Source organism: Schistosoma mansoni, assembly GCF_000237925.1.
Source record: "Schistosoma mansoni, WGS project CABG00000000 data, chromosome 1 unplaced supercontig 0010, strain Puerto Rico, whole genome shotgun sequence".
NCBI classification, from domain to species: Eukaryota; Metazoa; Platyhelminthes; class Trematoda; order Strigeidida; family Schistosomatidae; genus Schistosoma; species Schistosoma mansoni.
Window position 1 is genome coordinate 3,010,228 of NW_017385987.1, and position 24,761 is coordinate 3,034,988.

Here is a 24,761-nt window from a genome sequence, read left to right on the forward strand (position 1 = left end):
TGACCGCACTAAGCAAACGGCATTATTACAGAAATACATTAAATAGGAGTAGGCACAACGAACTGAGTGCGGAGACGATTACATACGTTTTTAGTGTTTTGAATGTACAACACAGAACAGACTTCACTAGCCAAGAACCTTAAGTTACCTGAAAGTTACTGAAAGTCATATACAGAAACCAAGTGTGGTTATTCACTTGACATCAGCCAGCAAATGTAGATTAAATCAATTAATTAAAGCAAATAGATTTTGGAGCAATTGGATACCAACAAAATGCACCACACGAATAAAGTAACGGTAATGTGGAGAGGAAAGATTCATACAATCAATCAATAAATGGACAGATAGAGTATTCAATGAGCTTCAGTTCAGTTGGAAGTAAACACAAGAAGATTTTCATTTAAGAGAGGTCATCTAACGTTTGTGAACAATGTAATAGAAAGCTATAACAAAATCGCTACTAGCTCATATTTTCAGTTATATATGATAACGTTTCAAGCCAATAGGTCTCACAATTTTCAGAATCCCAACCTGAGAGTCGTGATGGCAACACCATAATACCAGTTTTCATGACACAGTGCCATCGTACAGACTGATCACATCTGGGCTTTTATACCATATCAAATTATGATCAATTTGAGTTTAGACCTCAGTATAAGAGGGAGGCACGCTAAGTAGAAAGTGAACAGTCATGGTGACCGCCTTCTGCACTTATGTAGACCACGACCATTTTCTGTCGAGCATCAACTTTAGACATGAATGTGGACTCGTCTTGTGAGCGCGAAGTAAGTTTTGAGTGACTCTTCACAGTTTCGGAGGCATATGTATAGGATTATGTTCGAAAGGAGTCAGCTCTGACAGGTATACTTGGAAAGGTGTTATGCAGCACAATCTCGTGACTGAAACAGTCGTGAATGCTTTTGCTCTTTCGAAGCAGGAAGCCTAGGTGCACTACTGGCTGGAAACAGGGGTTTTTGAAGTCACCTGTAGGCGTTCTTACTTATCGATCTAGTTTAGATGTCAGAATCCCACTCTTCATTTTCATATTCTTACTAAAACTAGCCTGCCTTGTAAAGTGGCATACCAAACCATATTCAGTGAAAAATGTCTGACGCTTTTAACTATTATTTTTCTAATCACAGCAACAACAATTAAAACTTTGCAGAGAAAATACTTGTTATCACGACAACGTGTACAAAATATATGCAGTGGGTTAGTAAGAGTGCAATGATTACAATTTTTCATAAGTTGATTTGTAATTACACTCAATACAGCATTTGTAGTAAATATCTGACTTCGGATCATATTTCTCCAGTCCGAAAGTGTGTTCATGAGATTTATGCACTTTCATATATAAGCTACTGCGTGTTTGAAGTTTCAGTTCTAAAATGAAAAGAGGAAACGTTTTGTAGTAAACATCTAAAGCCCTTAACAAGAACTATTCACATTTGTTGAATAAATTTAAAGACTTATGATACCAATCGATCGTAGAAAGACTTTCAAATAGGACTACATAAAAAGTGTTGGTGTTTGTTAGAAAATAATGTTCCAATGCGAGACAAGATAAGATCGATTCGTGTTGAATAATTGAGAATAGAGCTAACCAAATACCAATAAAACTCTTTATTTCTTATATTTTTTTAGGTTGTGAAGTTACCTTTTAACTCTGCGCCTAATTACATCTACAAAATAACCGTAATGAGTAGGTAAGTGTCATTACCAAGATTTGACTTGATAATTTCAAATAAATTGAGTATTGGGTAGATTGTTATAATTAAAAATAATTGTGATATCCCAATGACTAAAAATGTCTTTAAACTTTCTGATGTTTCGTGACTTATTGTAAGCCGATTCTTCAGAGAATAAATAAACAAATTAAATTAAACCGAGTTTAAATAAAACAAAGAAAGAATATTCGGTGCGATCAATCGAGAACAGGTCTGACCAAGTCAATGTCATGTTATTCCGGTCAAGATGATTTATATGAGGCATATTTGTGTTGGGACAATTTATTTTGTAGATGATGTTCGGTTTTTCTTCTTTTGTCATTTCGTCCTTTGGTTTGCATAGGATTGGTTAAAGGGATGTTGTTGGTTTGTGTGCTACATCGATTCCAAAAGGCTTCAATAGTCTCGTTGTAATTTCTGATATGTCTTTTATATATGGTAGAATGATCCGTTTGTTGGTTTCGATATGTGGTTCCGTTTCTGCTGCCGATTTTGGTTGATATTTTTTGATAATGTTGATTTGGATAGCTGTTCTTCTGAAAGATAATCTTTAGATATTTCTGTTCGATTTTCCGCGCTGCAAGTGTGTTGTGGTGTGTCCTCGCCCCCTTGGATAAGGTTTGTACGCGGTTGATTTTGTTAGTTCTTGGGTTGTTGCTAATGTATCAGCAGAAAAAAACAAATACAGAAACCGACAACCGGATCATTCTATCATATATAAAAGACATATCAGAAATTACAACGAGATTATTGAAGCCTTTTGGAATCGATGTAGCACACAAACCAACAACAACCCTTTAACCAATCCTATGCAAACCAAAGGACGAAATGACAAAAGAAGAAAAACCGAACATCATCTACAGAATAAATTATTCCAACTGCGAAAAACACTTCATCGGACAAATTAGACGCCGCTTTTATCTTCGCATGCACGAAAACCAATTAGCGGTCAAACGCCATGACGCATCCTCACTTACATCAATGCATGTGGATGGAATTCTAAAAACACCAGAGAATGTTTAGAAACTTGGCACTCAGGTCAATCAGCAATCAACAAACACACTGAAATTGATCCAATTTATCAACCAGTCAGAAAAATCATGGACTAGAATCGTATCAATGGGAGATACGATCAAAATAAAGAAGTAAACAATTGTAGATTAAATGTCAACAACAACCAATAAAGACCGAGGTTCACAGGACAAGCTGGGAGTCATATATGGAGAAACTCGAACACCTTACTTCTACTTGAAGTTTGTGCTGGTGATGTCGTTCAGAAGAACAATGGAAGCTCCACAACCAAACCGTCCAGCTCAGAGAACAAAACTCGACCAAAATTATCCACCTGTGCTACAAATCTTCTCCACCATCTCAAAGTAGTGACTAATCCGTGATTAATTATCTTAATGTATTCCCAACGAATTAATCAGTATACTTTATATGATTTGGGAATAATTAATACCTACCTTTAACCTTTTTACTATAACTTTTAAGTTTCGATTGTTCATTGCGTTTCAAACGCTTTTCACGTTCTTCTTCTAAAGCTTCTTCGCTACCCCATATTTCTAGAGCACGTTCAGCAATCTGAATTTTACGGAAAACAGAAAGTAGGATAATTTTTACAATACTCATAATAGATTTTCTAATGATAAAATTCATTATTTTACAACAATCTGATGTATCAAATGATGGAGGTGGATTGGGATTAATTTGCTCATTAGCCAGCCAAATATTGTTAGAAAATCACATAACTACACAAAATGGTGGAAGTTAAAAGGCAGAACACGAAATAGATCCGTTTTATGTGGTAAACAGATATATAAATTAAGCGTTTAACAATAGTCGTTAATAGTTTTGTTTGATTTGTATTTGAGAAGCGAGTTGTTGTTAAACAAAACTTTGATAGTGATCTCATAAAACCAAAGACTTAAAAGCCCTTGTGGTGGTCGATATTCAATATTATCCCTAACTTCGTATATTGTTCGTCTTGATAACCGTTACTCGACAACGTCCTAACGATGTATAAATCAGAAGACGAATACGAAGGGTCGATTGCGTTTACTATTGAACTACACACAGATATCCAATATTACAGGCACGTTAAGCAAGCATGAAAGAGCAGTGCCGTAAAACAGGCGAGTGAGCATGCGAGCCGAATGAGTGAGTAAGCGTGTACAATACGGTGTAGCGTAGAGCGGAGCAGCGAGCAAGCAGGCAAGCAGTAAACAGGATTAAGATGTACATATATATATAAGTGGAAAAGCATGAGTCATCGGATCAATTAAGCGATTAATAATAATGCTAGCGGAATAAATACATGCGTAGGCAGTAAGCAATGTTCAAGCGTATATAATAAAAGTACAACGGTATAGATAGGTTGTTATTGTATGAATGACTGTCCATTAAATAAGTTAAAAAAAAGGGCTTAAGCCATATTAGATGTAAACAAACTCAATTGTATCTGAGTTGCTATACCCTGATAATTTTCATATTATGAATGGGTATTTCAAGGCCTAGGTCCTTTTACTGGCAAAATTTATATAAAAAATAAATGAAGCTGTTGTTCGGATATTGAAAGCTTTTTCAATCAGATGCTTACGTTAAGAATTAATTAATTTAGAGATTTCTATCATCGCAAACTGTATTCTACTAGTGAATCACTGACAGTCAAGCATTATTGAATATCCGTCTGTTGCTTGTTTAAAAGCTACTCGACAGTTATAATCTAGAAGCAAACTCATAGAGGTTCATGTTAAAATTTAACGACGAAATAAGAGATCAATAAATGCTGTAATCTACTGAGTACTGAAATAAGCTACACCCTCAATCAAAAGAAAGTCTTATCCAAGAAGCCAGTTATCACTGCTTGTCTTTACAAAAACACTATTAGTAGAAAATTGAGAAGAATCATATCAGATAGCCTTTTTTTCTACAAACATCCTCGATAGTATACTTCCATTAAAAGACAGAATATGATGCACAATGTTACTAATAATGGTTGAGGATGAGTAAGATTTTAACATACGAATAAGAAAAAACCCCATGATAGATATAATAACAAGTTTCTAACGCAGTTATTGTTACTTGTGCTTCCAAATACAGCCTCATATCTCCCCAACTTGAATTGTGTGGATTACGTTTCAACAAATAGTTCAATTTCGGTTCACGTATATCTAAATCAACATCATTTAGCAAATAACGTTCCTTTGCTGAACTTTTAGTAATTAAAGCATGAATATTTTTAGGATCTCTAGACATAAGAATAGAAGAAAATATGAAATTAAATAATAAGTTGAATGAACAAAATAACTGTAACAAATAATGTTTAGAAGTTACTCTGATATTACAACCTAAAAGACAAAACCATCAGTAATATTTAAACGTCTTTATTTTACTACTGGTTATATTTAAAATAGCTATGATCGATATTTGTCACAGAATTGCTGGATAAAATAACTGGCCAGTAGTTTTGACCTTCTGAAATCTATTCAGTAGAGATTCATGAGGAGTAATAAGTAGATTGCCAATATATATTGCAAATTATAGCATACATTATTTGGTATTCAAACGCAGATTAGATGCAACTATATAGTACAGCCAGACCAATTAGAATCAAGATGGTACGTCTTAGTCATTTTCTCGAGAATTTGGAAATTAATAATACACAAGGTACGTCCCATAAATAACTTAGTGGTAAAGACATTTATTCAGCGTTTCAATAAGTAAGGTTTGACAATAAGACATACATTATTTCGTAAAACAATGAAAAGAACAGTATGAGGGCAAAGGTACATGAAACTTTAACTCCTTATGCTGTATATTTTATCCTAAACACAATAATATGGCAAGAATCAGTTTCGTTTATTTGTTCAGAGTAAACTCTCAACTAAATCACATCACTGTTAATTCGATGAGTAACCAGAGGGTCTGTTTGCACAAGTTGCTCAAAAAGTCACAAGTTTCAAAATGTTTTTAGGTAGGTGTTCAGTGACGTTTCTTCTACATTTTAGGGAAACTGTGCACTAATAGTTCAAATAGAAAAAGTAGATTACTTTAATATAACAAAAACTGACCACATACCTTGGAAAGCTTATAAGCCGTGTAAAACTATTACACATTTAACTAATTATTTATCTTTCCCAGAGACAAAATTTTGGTTTTGACGGTTCTCCGTATACTCATTGACCAATAAGGGGATCAGAATGTTTAAAATCGCCTGAGGGTCGTTCAAGTTCAACAGTACAACAAGTATGAATTTGCCATCAGAATTTAAAAATAGTAACCCAACCACTCATTCCATATTAGTTAAGTAGACATATACCCTAATGAGTTCTTCAGTTTTCCACGCTTATTGTTTAAAATATCCATAAAATTGTCTATAACCTGGTGAACATTTACAGAATTCTGGTCATTTTTAAATGTGAGAATGTTTGACAACTTTATATGTCCGACCTTTGTCGTCTCGGAAGCATTGTCTGCCCCCAACGTCAAGATTGTCTTTCACTATAGCTAAAATTATTATTTAATAAATGTTTCTACATGTAAATCTGGGTTTCAGTGGTTTAGATGTATCGTACGCATATAGTATTAGCCCTACTTGTTACCTAATGAGAGCTAGTAGAAGACATAGACAACCACTTTATGATATGAAATAAAATATTGCTATATTAGGTCAATATTAGTTATCGGAATCCCTGTGGGCCGCCGATGCTCCTCCACGAGGGGTAACAGACATAAGTAAGTAGTTAGTTATCGGAATAGAACTTCCAGGATGGGGTCCTGTTTAATGTAACCATTACTGCCTTGAACAGGCTTCGTAAAAAAGATCGTAATAACTCTAAATTCAGAAAGTGTAGCAATTGAGTGTATGTTGATAGGAAAATTGATCAGATATCTAAGATTACATTATTCGTGTTATACCCGGACGAAGTAGAAGTAAATGGTAACTGTTAGAATCTATTTATGGACTTTTATCATATATTCTTATTGTATAACTATTAAGTAACTGTACTATATGTATATTCATATTCTTTTCGCTATAAGCCTCCATTTGACCTGTTGGCTACTATTATACGATTTACTATTCTTAAGTTATTCACCAATTTATTAGTTACAGTATCTCACACTGACGACCACTTTTGAACTGATCTTTTATGATTGTTATTTTTCATTTTATGGTATGACGTGGTCTGATTTACTTGTATAAAAACTGCGTGTGTCTGAAATGTAGGATTCATATGGCGGAGGTTGATATTAGTGTTCTGGACTGAACCGACTGAGTTAGGCCTAGAGCTACTATCTCAGAGGACCAATAAAGACTCAGATTTAACTCTAGGCTGCTCATACTGGTTTATGCGTCGTTGTCTGGTCATAAAAGTCAGTGTTTCTAAATGGCGATCTTATAACGAGATAAATCAACAGGCCATAAATACATAACATTTAGTACATCTTTGGAAGTCAATGAACTTTCCAAACCATTAGTTATTCTTTTACTAAACATGCACCAATAAACAACTTACACTTTATCAGAATAAATATATTTTACATCATTTGTATGACTTTTCTCAGAACAACTTTAATGTTACTATGACGTTTGTACAAGGTTATCCTAAGTGTAATATTCGTTTATTAATAACTTATTCCATTGGACGAATTCATAGTTTGTATTTCATAGAAGGATTAAAAGCTATTCTTCTATTTATTGGTTAATGCAATTTATCATTAATTATATATATATATATATATATATATATATATATATATATATATATATATATAAGCACAAAACCGTTCTTTCATTAAATTTAACTTGTTGAGATTTTTTAACCCAAATATATCAACTTACCGACATTTATCACAAACATCTACTTCAAATGTTTTGCGTAAAAATGATTCTTCAAACAGTTTATGGCATAAATCACAAGTTGGTTTTTCTTGATCAGGGGGAATAGGTACATTGGAGTTAGTTATAAGGAGATTCGATTCAGTGTTTGATTGCTTTATACACTTTTGTTTGCGTTTTTTAGGTTTAACAGTTGCATTTAATTCTGGATCTGAAAATTCTTCATCTTTTTCTGTATAAGGATAATTATGATTAGAAGTTTCCTCTTCAAAAATAAAACCTCCATCACTTAAGTATTTTGTATTCAGTTTTGATTGTGGGACTGATGCATAAACATCATGACTTGAAAAAAATAATAATGCAGTTACTAACACTAGTAAAGATTATATATGTTTAGTTCGTTACAGTAAAGAAGTTAATGTACAGTAGACTAGTTAGACAACACTAACAACCAATAAATTTATCTATCTTGTTTACGAAATTGAGAGGACGAAAAGCGAATGTCCGGCGCTTTAACCGGGTTGGTGGACACGGAAAGTCCACCTAGGGGAGTTGGAAAACCCTGATTCCAAACCAATGGTGCACATGGGCTCCAGTATCCTGAGGGAACAAATGGTGTATGAATCAACCGTTGATCACCGGCTACCATGGGACTGCATCTCCTCACGATGCTCCACTGCCTTGTGGATCAGATCTTCAGGTCAAAGGCTCCGCGTGTGGCCCCTTAAGAAAACCACCTGCTTCAGTTCGGGCACCTGGGCAGTATCACAGCCCTAACACAAATCGAATGAGATTTGTGCGGCGCATATGTATCTGGTGCTTCTTTGTGCCAATATTTATGTGTTTAAATAATAATAATATCTTGATAAGTGTATTTCATTTGATTTCATGCATAACACTAATAATATTATATAAAACAAAATTGTTACTTGACAAAACATTTAAGATTAAAAACAGAGCTTGGAGAACATCAACCTCATAATTTAAAACAAATATTCTTTAAAACTGTAATAAACAGTAACTAGTAATTTAATAAATATAGGATTCTTGAAATTAAACTTCTTGAGATTTTTTCAATCTTCCTGCATCATTTTATACTTTATGTATTTGCAATAATAACCAATAATGAGAAAATAGTAGTCAATGAAAACAGTTTACCAGTGATAAGAGCTCATAGGTTAAAAAAGAAGTTCTATATATTTTGGTCTATTAATATATCTAAAGCACAACAATAATGAAAGATCAGTAGGACATTTTGTAGATAAATATGGAATACATATCAAACATTCCCAAATTGTTTACACGATTTTATAAGACTACATATCATGTCAACCATACTTAAAAGAGACCATTTTATCTGTGTACTCCACGTTTACAAAACGGTTTTCATATAATATATGTTTAAAAAAGTAGAGATTCACAAAAGTGAGACCGTCCGTACGTTTAAAATGTATACAAACACGGATAGTAATAGTGAATATACCTATTGAATTACATTGTATAACGTAACCATATATAATAAACCATTATAATACCTTAAACTACTAAGTACTTTGACAGTACCTTAGTTATAGGACAAATTATGACGAAAAACAATGCAGATATGTTTTTATCTACAATAACGAATAATACTCTATCTAAAAGTATGTGTATCAATCGTGAAATGTCGACAAGACATTGCGTTATTCAGTTTTTTATATATGAGTTTAGTAATAGTAAAGTGTAACAGAATAATCATGATATGTACAAAACAAGATATTAATCAATTACCGAAATAGTTAAGCTTTTTTTCCCATCCATAAAACAATCATAAAGCCACTTTTAAGAAATGAATTACATGTTGTATTATATATCTTTATAAAAATAAGCATACGATTCAGTTTGTTTCATGCATACCGATCATTTGCAACAACTTGTGAAAGTCTAAGTTCTAAGGCACGTTTCCGATTTTGTTCAATTCGTAAATGTTCAGCTTCTGTAAGTTCATCCATTCAATAGTCAACTCACATGGGGAACGTATTCTAAACATGACAATAGAAAATATATTATGACGACACAAGCAATTAAATAACAAAGAAATAGCCAATCAATCAAATACAGTTAGTTAGGATCTAACATGCATACATCTAGCTAAGAATTCATATTTTCCTCATCCAAAGGGTATTAACCACCTACTAAATATGTGTATATTCATACAATGGTACAATAAACTATCGACTAATTTATTCCATACATAGTTCAATTAAAAAGATTAGATTAATATGTAGTCAGTAATAGAGTATTGTAAGTAACCGACGAAGGACCTGAAATTAAGACTATTCACCAGCTCATCATCAAATTATTATCAAAAGCCAACAAATCTCTATAACAAAACCAGCATATAAAGGACTTGGTGGATGCGTAATTATGAAGAGTCTTGAAACAAAAAACTGCTGCTTTCACATGTCCATTAATTTAGAATGATAGATAATTCCAATTTAAACATTAAAAAACGCGAAGTTCAGTGAAGCGATCTTTATTCAACCAATTTATTATCAAGCTGCACAATCGTATATAGAGCTTTAACAAAGTTTCATATATATATATATATATATATATATATATATATATATATATATATATATATATATGCAGTGATAATAATAAAGGCCAAGGTAATGATAACGATAAGATGTACTTCTTTTGTACGCATAGTTCTGGTTTGAGCTCACGGACGGTAAGAGCTTCGGCTACTTTTAGGAGTTTGGTACGAAGAAATCTAGGTACATTTGGACGAATCGTATATACAACCTTAAAATCAAACTGCGGATCAGTAGAATGATTACAGTCGATTAGATGTTCAAGTGTGGAACTTCCAACTGCTTTCCTCTCACTCTTATAGAACCACACTGGGACATGTTCCCGTATCCGAGTTGAAAGTGAGCGTTGGCTACGGCCAATGTGCCTTCGCTCACAAGAGCAGGTGAACTGGTAGATGCACATGTAATCTAGGATTATAATCTTTCTATTACATCATCGTGGTTATTCCTTATTCATATTTCCTCACGGAACTAGTACTTTAACAAAAAGTTATATATATATATATATATATATATATATATATATATGAACGGGTCTACAGAAAGACAAAAGTTCATATCGGAAATCAGAAACAATGTAAAGTGAATAAAGTTCGATAAATTAATCACTGGCATATAATTATCCATTATAATCGATGAATTCGAACACATAACAAGCGAATTCTTTCGTAACAAGTTAAAGATAAAACAACATTCAATGAGTAAAATTTACTTAAATTGAATCTGATATAAAATTTTATAACAAATCAATGAATCCCCTAGTTATAAAACACAAAATTCAATATTTAATGGCTCTTAAAATAAAGCGGTTTATATGTTTAACCTCGATTTAGATATCTAAACAGTTAAAACTATATCTAACTTAGCTTATTAAAATAGCGGAATATCCTTCATCCTTAATAAATAGAACCAAATCAGTAACTACATGAATACCCACGTAGTCATCTTTTGCAATACATGGTATGCATCAACTAGAGATACAATCTAGTCATCTAGACTGAAGCAAATGGGATTAAATTTGAGCCCGAAATATTTGAGCGTTTCACCTAATGAGACACTACTTAACAATTTAGAACATGATATTATTTGAAAATAATCAGCTCGCTTATTTCAATTTTAGCGTTAATTGGCTCACTCAGATCACCTAAATTAATACTTTAATAAGCTAAGTAGTATCTATACTGAAAATTATTCACATCACGCTCCGTGTAAACTCCACCAAATGAATGGTTTCCCAACAGTCGGAGACAATTTACCTCGTCGACAAAGAAGAATTAGAAAGCTCATGATCAATAAGAACGTAGTCTCATTCTAGCAACAACAAAAATTGGAGCCCTCAACCGAAGAAAAATACCAAGTAATAAAACTGTTTATTTTAGCAGCATTTAATTGCGTATTGCTTTAACAGTATACGGTCCTTTATAAAATTTCAGATTCAATGATCTTAAGAAAAGTTATCCGTCTTCGCTACACAATCTATTAGAACAAGCTAAATCTGATATGTGATACGATACAACAGCTTGGTGTTGAAAGCACAGCTTTCAATCATTAGGTTATGTTTGATTAACACTCTACACCACAAGCCGCCATATAATAAGTATGGTTTGAAAGATGAAAATATATGAACCAGTAATTTGTTGGTGAGTTTGATCTGTGCTATACTGAGAAGTAATAGCGAACTGGTATTTTTAAGACTAGTGTTTGCTTGTTGAAAATGATAGAGTTTGAACTTCCTAACATTACAGTACTTTAATTATTTTGAGATATTTATAGTGCTTGGACTATTTCATGTACCTGCAATGGGAACTCTGTAGCATTTTCCAAACCAAAAACACATTCGGCATTACAGTCATACAATCTGCTTAGCATTCTCGTATACCAAATCAGTTTTTATACTTATGACAACTTTTTGCCGGCTGAATTTATTTTTGTTATGGTGTGTAAACGATCAATAACGTCGTATTGTAATATCATTTCATTCAGAATTCCACACTCTGCATAACATTTATTGTCTCACATTTTGTCAATTTTGTTCAAAATGCTCACTTTGGAGTAGCCTGAAAATCATGTTCTTTCAAAAAGTGTAAATTTAAATTCACTATTACCTAGCAATTTGCATCAGTTTGTTCATGCCTGAAAAATGGTGTTTACTTTATATAAATCCCCAGAATATATCATTGTTAACTACCAAATAAAACATCCATTTTTAGGAAAATAAAGACGATTGATATGTGTTGTGTATAAGATGGAGACAGATAATTTAAATAAAAAAATCATCGTAGCAATACAAAATAGAATATCATCCTTACATTATTATTTGACGATAAATTTTATTATTATTGATGTAACAACAGAAACGGTAACAGATACTCCGTCTTTCCTATCCTATTGACCATAAATATAAATATTACTACATAGGAAAGGATAGGAATGACATCATGCTTTTGGAATACAGGGTATGTATGAATAAGGTATAAATAATTAGTTACAGTTGAGGTAAGTATTTTCCATCAGGTAATAATATTGACTTAGTATAGCGATTTTAACTCAAATAAATTGATTTTACTATATAATTTGAGGCTAAAATCAATGTGAGATGATTTTCAATACTAATCAACAATTTATCCCAAAAGTGGATCACATTTAAAAGTGAGACTATAGTTGTTATGAATCCAGTACCCATAAATAACTTAGATGAACAGCAACAAACAAAAAATGTTAAACATTAGAAAAATAGTAAGAAAACATCAATATTACAAAACATTATATTTCACTGAAATTTCGAAAAAAACTATACAAAACTTTTAAAACTAATTATTTACGATTCATAACATCAGCACTCAATGATCGACGACATGAAAAGTTCTTATGTGATCTTCGATTAAGCTGTACATTATCAGTGTCGTGTAATAGTGTAGAACGTAAAGATAATTGTTGTTGACAATCAACATATCTTTTTACTAATTTGTGATACTCGCCATCTTTATTTTCATATGTAGCAAGCAATGCTTCTAATTCCTTCACCTCTGTTTGTAAAACACAACGTGAATTAGCAAGTTCGATGCTAAATAATAAAAATATGATAAAATGTATTTCCAAAGCCAGGAATTGTCAGCATTCAATAAATTTAATTCATAAACCATCAACAATATATTCGAATTGGTAGACATGAAGACATACTTTCGGTAGTTGTAAATTTCCATGCTTAGATCTGAGAAATAATCGTAATTTATTTTTAAACATGTTAGGTTGCATGACACTAAACTAATCACAACAGAGCAGTCCCACTTATTCACCATTTTCTTCTATACTTTGAGCTTCGTATCAGCTTACACTTTTCGTCATTGGATAAAATTTTTTTTCAACTGCATTTATTATATTTAGCTCTCTATTGAGGCAAATTTTGTCGCCTCCACTACACTTTAAGTTACTAATTTCCACTTTTATTGAGCTGCTGTGAGATGTAACGATCTGGAACGATATATGTTTATGCTACATCCTACATAGTCTACGTCTAATATTTACATTATTTACGGCAATTTATCGGGAGTTACATTATTACCATTATTATTGAATGCGTCTTGGAAACCAAGTTTAGCAATCCGTGCATAAATTTACCGTACACTCTTATTGAAGGTTAATGATTTTATTTATTTAAACACATGCATATTGGTACAAAATGGCATCAGATACATATGCGCCACACAAAATAATGAAAGTAGGAAGAGAAGGGATGAAAAGATAAGGCGGACTGAAATGTACAACCAGAAGACTCTTTCAGTTAGGAAAGTTAGAAACACTCTTTATGAAGAAATTAAAAGAAGGTTACAGCAGGATCGCCATTGGCTTCTATTCTGAGCCATATCTGATAACGTATCTAGCCACTGTGTTGCACCATCTCTCGGACCCCAGCCAGGGAGTCGTGAAGGACCAACAGAAGCTAGCCCTTTGCAGCCTTCTTTCATGCCACGACACCATGTCATACACTGACCTCCTCTCCGCTTTTTCCAACCAGTCCCAGAGTCGGCAAATAATGCACGGCGTGGAAGTCTCTGGGACGACGTTCGTAAAACATGTCCAAGCCACCGAAGTCGGTGTTTCAAGATGGTGACACCAATTGAATTATCGTCTCTGCGCGCGAACACACGATGCCGAACCTCTGCATTACTAACATGGTGTTGCCACTGGATGTCAGCAATCTTTCGGAGACAACGATGATCGAACACAGAGAGTCGTCTAATATCCTCAACTCGGAGAGGCCAGGTTTCACAAGCATAGAGCAAAACTGCTCTCACCGACGCGTTGTAGATCCGACCTTTTACAGCCAGACTAACATCACGAAGGCGCCAAAGATGGCCCAGATTGGCATAAGCCGCTCTGGCTTTCATTATACGTGCATCAATCTCATCACTCACACAACCACCAGCACTTATATAGCTACCTAGATACACGAACTTCTCAACTACTTCAATCTGCTCACCACCCAGGGTGAGTACAGGATGAGAATCCTGCCAGTCTTGTAGGAGGACTTTGCACTTGGAGGGTGCAAAGCACATGCCGTACCTGCGGACACTGATTTCCTACTGATTAAGTGCGGATTGCATGCCTTGGGCATTATCGCACAGTAAGACAATATCATCCACATACTCAAGGTCGAGAAGTCGTTCTCCAGGCAGCAGATCCACACCGCCATTACTTACATCCATCAGAGCTGTTTCCAGGATGTCGTCAATGGCAAAGTTGAAGAGGAGTGGTGAGATCAAGCAACCCTGCCTAACCCCACTGCTTGAATGTAACAAGAGAGAAAGGTGGTTGTATGCCCTCACTCTGTCTGAGGTGTTCGTATACAGGGCCTTTAAGATGTTAATGAACTTCTCAGGCACACCCTTCTTCAATAGACAATCCCAGAGAACAGTCCTGTCCAACGAATCGAAGGCAGTCCTGATATCAAGAAACACTACGATTGTTGGCCTGCGATAAGTATGACGGTGTTCTAACATTTGGCGGAGGGTGAAGATGTGGTCAACGCATCCTCGACCAGAACGAAAACCAGCCTGCTCCTCGCAAGTCAATCGTTCTCGGGTTTTAAACAACCTACGAAGAATGACAGAAGCCAATAGTTTGGACGCAATCGGAAGTAGACTTATCCCCCGGTAGTTGTTACAGGAACAACGTGAACCCTTTTTAAAGATAGGGACGACTATTAACTCATTCCATGATGTTGGAACACTTTCTTCCTCCCAGACCTTTGCAAACAACACAGTCAGTTCCTTAGCCAGAAAGTCACCACCATCTTTAAAAAGAGCCGGAGGTAAGTCATCTGGGCCCGGTGATTTGTAACGTTTCAAGAGTTGGAGTTCCTTGCGGACTTACGCCTCGTTTGGTGGATCAGTCGTCACCGGCCATGGGGGGCAGGACAAACTGGTTGATGTTGCCGGAGCAGCAGGCCAGTTGAACTGCCCTTCGAAAAATTCCGCCCATCGTCCAAGACGTCGACAGATGTTAGTGATTGGCATCCCGTCATCCTCACAGATTGTTTCACTCACACCAGACTTCTTGCTGCCAGTGGCTCGGATGAGTTGGAAGAGCTTCCGGCAGTTACCAGATGCAGCTGCTGCTTCCATCTCATTAGCACGCTCCGACCACCAGGCTTCTCGGTCCTTACGCAAGCTTTGCCCGATTTCACTACGTAACAGCCTTCGTTTGTGGTCATACTCACGGTCACCCGGAGTAGACCGACGGGCTTCCATCAGTTGTAAGGAGCCAGAAGAAACCCAGTGCTTGTAAACGGGACGTTTCGCGAAGCCGCAAGCGGCTTTACTCGCCATTTTCATGGCGTCGTGAAGATGCAACCAATGCTCATTTATACTTTTCGGTGGGATGGTAGCTAGCCTAGAGGCTAGCTCCGCTCGATACTTACTTGCAACAGAAGTTGCAGCCAGTTTACTAACATCGATCCGTTGGTGGTGGTCAATCCTTCGGCCACTGAAAAGTAAGGTGAGATTGGCGCAGACCATGGCATGATCAGACTCCAGATAGGTACTCCAAAAGGAGCGGCAGTCCTGTACACAACCACGCCAGCGGTAGCTGATCGCGATGTGATCAATCTGAGTCCAGGCTTGGGATGCAGAGGGAGGATGCCAGCTGGCACACCGGCGATGACTGTGCCGGAAGTTAGTGCTGGCCAGAAACAGATTGTGGTCTGTGCACATTTGCAGCAAACGGTCCCCGTTATCTGTCCTGCGACCAACAAGTCCCCATCGGCCACCTAAACGACTCTCTTCTGTGCCTAGACGCCCAACCTGTGCATTCAAGTCTCCGGCTAGTACTACAATATCTGTCGAACGCGCTTTCTGGAGAACTGTTAACTGATGGTAAAACTCATCCTTGATTGCATCCGGGCTGCAATCTGTCGGGGCATAGGCGGAGATGACGAAAAGACACCGATTCTCACACTGATTTCTTCTCACTTTGATGGAACTTTCTAATCTAACAGCACATAACCGACTGTTAATGGGGATCCAATCGATTAGTGCTGCCTCAGCTCTAGCGCTTAGTGCGACATCAACGCCAGCAAGACCAGACGAAGATGCCACAGGGTCCCCGGATAAGCGCACGTGAAACAAGCTTTTCGAGGCGACAGATGGAGAGCGGATTTGTAGTACTTCACTAGAGTCTTGAATACGGGTCTCGGATAGACAACAAACGTCAACATTAAGACCTTCCAAAGACATAGCCGGCCCTATCTATTGTCTGATCTGCATTAGTGTGCGAACGTTGAAGGAAGCCAGATTGGACGGCGTACGTGGTTTCAGAAAGACTGCTTCAGTATTCGTAATCGGTGGAAGCATTCACTTTCAACCAGACAGTGACTGGAGATCGTTTAGATAGGACAGAGTTTCCACCATGGGCGAGCTACTGCATAAGTTGGAAAGGAAGGATACACAATTTGGGAATAAAGGGAGTGAAAAAGCGACGTAGTAAATAATAGTAATAATAATAATAATGGTAATAATAATAATAATAATGATAATGTGAATTGTCTTTCTTCTATTAGGAACGGGAGCAGTGTAGTTAGTGTAGTGCGTCATTTCATGTCATTTGTGTGTGGGCTGTGATACTTCCCGGGTGCCCAAACTGAAGCAGTTAATGATACTAAGTTGTTGCCCGAAACTGAAGTGAATGAAGCGAAGTTACAAGCTGAAACCGATTGGTTGGAAGTCAAATTTAAACTACCACTTTATACATTGACTTATTCAAAATCGTAGTCATCTAGTAAGTTAAAATTAGGGTAAGACGAATAATTTGCTCAGCAGAACGACAAAAGAAAAATAATTTACTAATATACGGTACAATAACTTTATAGAAAACAAAATAAAAGCTAGACATGGGATGAGGAAGAATAGCGTGACGTGAAAATATAAAAGGAAACAATATAAGAAAGATAAAAAGGTTAAGTGAAGAAACAAATAAGAATTGATCGAGAAACAATCATTCTTAGTAGAACAAATAGAATGTTGAAACGAAAAATGTGCTTAAGCAAATAACTAAGCCAACAACTACCCGACTCGACCTAATAGTTAGAAATTTTTGAATACTTTGTACATAAGAGTTGTAGTTGAAACGAAAGGGATCGCGAGTTGATGAAAGTGTAGTGGTTTATAAGCGAAAGCCATTGGGTAGTGACTAGCAATATAAAGCTAAGTAACCAAAACGATAGTCACATGTTTATCATAGAGTAATAGCAGTTATTGTAAAGGTGAATTATCTGATCAGTAGATGGTATATCTCTTGAACACATTAAAAAAAAGAAACGTTATGTAGGTTCGTAAATTATTAACATAAACGTTAATAATGATCATGGTAATTTCGAAATTGTGCTAATGTTATATTGGGATGCACTGAACTACATGAGCTCCTTGCAAGAAAGAGATCAGATATACAAAAGATGAGATATAGGTCCTAAAATGAACTTCTAGTAACACTGTTGACCGAGTGCGTTGGTCCTTCGAAGGCCGTGGTCAGCCAAGTTCATGTATATTTCTCCCGAATAATCCTGTTAGTTACCATGGCTCCATTACATACAGACAGTACTTCTTGCAAATTACACTTTCCATATATTAATGTTGCATACAATCCCTAATAGATGAAACAGATTGGTAATACATATAGACCTAATAGTCCTGTTTTCAGGTCAAACCAGTAAATATATAGGCCCGCACGAATAAACCCCTTAAAATACAACTTGAACAGAAGTCAAAATTATATATACATAGTGAATGCGTGATTTCAATCTCTTAATAGTTATTACACCTAGAAAGCCTGGTTTATCAGATATGGACTGATTAGTATTTCTTTAAAATAAGAATGATGTTATCACACTGCAGTAAATATTTATCTATCTATCCATTCATCAAGTACTAGATTTTCGTCTCTGTTGGTTTGTATAATACAATTTGTCGTGAGGCTTTTTACAGAGGTTTGAGTAATCTGAAGACTAATTTGTTTATCGATTTATATTAACACCTGGTAGGGTTGCAGAGTGACAAATACTGGCGTGATACATAAGTAATACTGTGGTGTGTGCCACTGATGTCGACAGATGTAAGTAGTATTTATCACCAATCAAAAGTGAAATGCCTGGCAGCAGAAGGTTAAGAAGATCGAAGGAAAGAGAACGAGAACAGAGAATGATTGGTGTGGAAACGAAGGGACAATCAAGTCTGAGACAGTTGATTGACATTTTGCAAATGAAGTGTTTATTTTATGGTTTTCAGATTCTGTAATTTTGTGCTTGAATACATTTGGTCGTCCCTACTAGTGTTCTCATTCACTACAATACCAATAAAATTAATAAGGATGATAGTGCTTGGAAAAAAGAAGACATACTGAATCTCCTTTAGGATACTTAAGGTTTCCGAAGGTTGTGAAGCAGAATATTCAATGGATTTCTGCAAACTTTTGACGCGCAAAAGTAAGGCTTTGGCTTGTTCAGTTAAAACTGCTAATGCCTGACGACTCATTCGTGGCCAAACCAAGTGTCGATATTCGCGAAATAAACGGGAAGATGTACTGTATATCCTCGATACGATCTAAAAATATCCAATTTTAAACAGAAATTTATCTCAGCTAAAAATACAACACTTAGTTGGATGTAAACAAAAGCCATGTTTTCTGATATTCAGAAACGATTGATAACCCACAAATAATTTCACAGTAGTCTACAAAATAATTACATTACACCTACAGCAACTGCAGTTATGTAATATGTAGGTGAAAGTAGATCGACAGTAAAGTGACATATAGAGATATCAAAATAATTCATATTGATAACTCAGAGACAGAAATTATTCCTGTCAGTAGAATGTGATTACCGTGAGAGGTACGTATAGGTGAATGACACTTTCCGGGTCAACAAGAATAAACCGAAAAGGAAACAGTATTAGTGTTGGTGGTTTTATCGGCCTAGCAAATGGAAGCGATTATTGTAATGGATTCTGTATCGATAGTAATTCAGTACTATTAGAAAAAGTTAGAAGAGGTTGCAGATTTATGACCTAATACTAAAGTAAATGACTGGAGAGTTGAAAATGAGCCTGCTGGCGTACTTCAACTCTTGACACGAGGTTACGAAGAACATAGGATTCGAAATCAAACCCAGTATGAATGGTGTTAAAGATACTACTGTTTTATTTGAACCTATAAAAGTCAGAAGATTTTTGTGTACCCGTTTTCACATTTTTTCCATTTTAACATTCTTTACATATCGCTATCCCGACCGTTGCTGCTACCTTGACGTGGTGGTCGGGCTTGCCTATCGTGATGAAGCAATCGAGCTATGCTGGCTGGAACAATCGTTCCTCGAGGTCCTACCATGCCAGACAGGTCGGTTGAAGAGCGGTAAGACTAAAAGCAGCAATCCCAAGGTCTGAAGGCGAAGTCGTACTGCCGACTGTACAGAGATGTGACGGCAGTAAGGTGTTTCCTTCAGACAACCAGCATGACAGCGATGCTGCCTTCCCACAAGGAGAGGTGGGGTTAGAAAAGGTCGACCCTAAAAATGCACACCTCGTCTTATCCCACGGATTTCCGTCTCCGGAGGTAAGGTCCTTTGAAGAACGGAGCTAACACGTCAAAAATCCCCCACAAAAAGGCCGTGCGTGACCGGCCTCAAGCAGTTGTCCCTTGGGCACTGCGGTCACGCTCCCAGGTCGTTAAGACCAACACTAATCCGACTTCTTTTTCAGGTCCCTCAAGAAATACCCTTCCACGGTGTGGGCAGCCGGGAAGTGATATTAGCCCTCATACCCGTAACAGCACACGAGACCAAGTTGGTCACTTTCAAATCCTTCCTACATCTAATAACTCTCTTATCTCCAGGACTAATCCTTCCCACGTCCTTTTATCACCTCGCACCGCTAGGGCAAACGATTCAAGTACACGGAACGTTATTCCTGGTCTCCTGAAACCACGCTCTAAACTACATATAGGAACTTTTAATGTCCGAACATTGTGCCAAATAGGACAACAGGCCTCCTTAGCTAGGACTCTAGAATCTTACACCATCGACGTGTGCTGCGTCTCCGAAACGCGCATACAAAATCCGAGTAGCGTCATTCATTTGATCTCACCTAATCACAATAAAGAACCATCTCAATACATGCTTCGTGTATCTGGAAGCCCTGATGCTGCTTCCTGTGGCCTCGCTGGAGTAGGTATAGCATTAAGTCCTAGGGCAGAACTAGCTCTTTTAGACTGGATCCCAGTAGACAGTCGTCTATGCGCTGTCCGATTAAACGGATCAGTAAGGACTCGGAAAGATAGAGAAACTCGTCGTTGCCTCTTCGTCGTCTCTGCCTACTCTCCCACTGACTGCAGCTCAGACGATATAAAAGATGAGTTTTACAGGAAACTTTCTGACCTTCTCCGCAAAGCTAGGCGTTCTGATGTAGTAATAGTGGCTGGTGACTTTAATGCTCAAGTAGGTAAACTAAGTGAAAGGGAAAGACACCTGGGTGGATCTTATGGTGTCGTGGCTAAAAGAACAGATAGTGGCGACCGTCTGTTGCAGCTGTGCTCAGATAACCGCCTATTTCTTGCAAATACTAACTTTAAGCATAAGGAAAAATATCTTTTGACATGGCGACCCCCGAATTCGTCCCAACGTTGGACCCAATTAGATCACATCGCTATCAGCCACCGATGGAGGGGCTCGATAGAAGACTGTCGATCATTCTGGGGCACATGTTTAGACTCAGATCATGCTCTAGTGCGAGCACGTATCTGTCTGCGTCTTACTGGACGTAGGAAAGACACTGCAGGGAAGCGTCTAAGGGTTCTACTTAATGATAAGCAAGCTAAGAATATATTTCAGGAACAACTGGAAAAACAGTTAGACAGACATGTAAGTTGTGCTCACCACGAGGCAGCGTGGAATGACATCCGAAAAGCTGTGGAAACAGCAGTGATATCCGCTAGTAAGGTAAACCATAAGGTTAGGGAGAAACAATGGATCTCGGCAGCATCTACCGCATTGATAGATGCTCGAAAACTCATCCCACCTGGCTCTGAACATAACGAAGAGCGGAGTCAGCTTAAGCGAAGGCTAATAAGAAGCCTACGCAATGATCGTGAACAGTGGTGGGTAGCGAAAGCAAGAGAGATGGAAAAGGCAGCGGCAATAGGTAACAGCAGACAGCTGTTCAGACTTATTAAAGAAACCGGCATTAGGAACCCAACTATTAGCGAAACTATCTCAGACAAAGACGGGCATATCATTCATTCTCAATCCAGGAGATTGGATCGATGGGCAGAACACTTTAGAGATCAGTTCAACTGGCCTTCAGCCACACTTATTTTACCCACGATCCCCAATCGTCCTGAATGGCAAATTGAGGTAAGTCCTCCAACTCTATACGAGGTTGAAAAAGCCATAGGAAATCTGAAGCGAGGGAGAGTCGCAGGTCCTGATAGGTTTACCCCTGAGATTTTTAAGGATGGTGGTCCAGTACTAGCAACGAGATTGACTGAGGTCTTAGGTAGAATCTGGGAACTGGACGTAATTCCATCTGACTGGTCCCAATCACTGATTGTGCCAGTCTATAAGAAAGGACAAAAGTCCTCTCGTGACAATCAGAGAGGAATCAGTTTGACTAATATAGTGTCTAAAATATTAGCTTCAATAATACTTAGGCGCCTAACCAAAGCTCGTGAAGAGCAGACTGGAGAAAACCAGGCTGGTTTTCGACCTGGACGTGGTTGTATAGACCAGATATTCACTCTACGTCAAGTCCTAGAACATAAACATACATTCAGACGTCCCACAATAGTAGTATTTCTTGACCTTAAGGCGGCATTTGACTCTGTTGACCGTGAGGTTCTATGGCAGTGTTTGTCACTGAAAGGAGTACCAAGGAAGTACATTAACTTTTAAAGGCTCTCTACTCGAACACAACTGGTCGAGTTAGTCTATGGCGAACGGTCATCAGAATTGGTTACCTCAAGTGGTGTTCATCAGGGTTGTCCACTCTCCCCATTCTTGTTTAACTTTGTCGTTGACATGCATTTAGAGATAACACTTTCATCATCTAAATTTCCAGGAGTTGAACTTTTACCAGGAGACTCACTTGTTGACTTAAAATACGCCGACGACATAGTTTTATTTGGTGAAGACGCTGACAAAATGCAGAGTCTTCTGACCACCATAAGCAACAATGCAGGCATGTTCGGGATGCGATTCTCTCCCTCGAAGTGCAAAATATTACTTCAGGATTGGGTTGCATCGACACCTGAACTAATGATAGGGAGTGAAGTAGTTGAGCGTGTTGACAGCTTCACTTATCTTGGGAGTCTCATCAGCCCTTGTGGTCTGGTGTATGACGAAATCTCAGCACGGATACAGAAGGCTCGTCTAGCTTTCGCCAACTTGCGTCATTTATGGCGTAGGCGAGATATCCGTCTAGCAACAAAAGGACGGGTTTACTGTGCAGCAGTCCGTTCCGTCCTACTTTATGACAGTGAAACATGGCCAATAAGAGTAGAGGATATTCGTAGGCTACTAGTGTTCGATCATAGATGTCTTCGAAGGATTGCTCGTATATCCTGGGACCACCGGGTAAGTAATGCAGATGTTAGGAAACGGGTACTAGGTAAGGATGGCAAATCGATTGATGAAGTACTGAAACTTCATCAGTTGAGATGGCTGGGACATGTGTTACGTATGCCCAACCACCGACTGCCCCGACGTGCGATGTTTTATGGTGTAGGAGTAGGTTGGAAGAAAGCTAGGGGTGGCCAGACCAAAACGTGGCACAAATCGATGAAATCACGACAATTGGACTGAGCCATGTTGGTGGATGTAGACTACCTAGTTGGGATGCGCGAGATGATAACAACTGACGGTTAGAGGTCATGAATGTCATGGCTCAAAATCGTTTGCAATGGCGAAGGTGCATCCACTCTTTGTGTTCTCCCAAATTCTAATCTTCTGAATTCTTCATGTCTTTATCTTTTCTCTCTTTCCAAATTTATTTCACTGGATTATACTTCTTAAATAACATCTTCAAACCCTAATCTTTCACATAATGCTTATACTCTTACTAGTTCTACCACTATGGGTTTTGAATCGACAACTGCATCTATGTGCTAATGTGGTATGGCAACTCGAACTGATGTACGTATGTACGAAGTTCTACGTTGTAACTGACTGACTGACTGACTGACATATCGCTATAATATCATTGTAATATCAATCCATTCCCTCTTGTGTCACATATTTTGGCATCTATATGATCTGAATCATAGTTTAATGATAATAACAATGGTTACAATTGCAATCGTAACAATAATAATGGTAGTATTGAGATAACAGAATATGAAGGATTCGGAAATGACTTATTTTCTAGAGAATGGTGGTGTGACAACAAAATGGAAATTAAGGGAGCAAATTAGGAAGAAAGAGTGGTACTTAGTTTAGTTTTGGATAAGGTACTGAATCTTGATATGAGGATTAGTTTGCAAGATTCTTGGTTTCACATTACTCAATTTTTGGTTGGTTTAATGGGTATGCTGCACTCAGCGCAAAAAGTATCTGATAAAAGTCTCGAAATTACAAGAAAACTGATGATTTTAATTACATACTTCTGTGAATGATGCCTGTAACCTTCTAAGTTCCGTAGAAAGTTCATTTTTCCTCTTTTGAAGCTTTTCAACTCCAACTGAATGATTGCTTTGAGATTGATCTAAAAGAAACATATTACGAAAAAATGGTAGGTAACCTTGATTGTCGTTACCAAATAATACCAGTCTTTCATTTAGCTTCTTTTCCATCCGTGTATGCAATATCGAAAGGATATCACTGATAATTTTATTTCCACAGTCTTCTTTACTGTAAAAACATGTTTCCTCCATTTCCTTGGAAACATGACATTCAGTCCATATCCTAGCCAATGTACAATAAATATCACTTTCATGGCAGGTCAACAGGTTAAGTTCATATTCATATGCCATATCAAGGATAACCTCTCTAATTAATTCATATTCAACAAGTTTGGAATAGTATCCCAACTGACTTGAAGATATTGCCTGACGACGTTTATGAACATTTAGAAGATT

General features: G+C 37.1%; 1 protein-coding gene across 1 annotated transcript; it reads right to left on the reverse strand.

The window, feature by feature from the left end:
• Positions 1-1,231: 1,231 nt before the first annotated feature.
• On the reverse strand, positions 1,232-9,560 carry Smp_010260 (unnamed protein product; the record flags this gene model as incomplete). Its single annotated transcript, XM_018792022.1, has 5 exons — positions 1,232-1,383; positions 3,194-3,311; positions 4,812-4,977; positions 7,573-7,911; positions 9,466-9,560. The coding sequence occupies 5 exons, from the start codon at positions 9,558-9,560 to the stop codon at positions 1,232-1,234; spliced, it is 870 nt and encodes a 289-aa protein (XP_018644924.1).
• Positions 9,561-24,761: the final 15,201 nt, after the last annotated feature.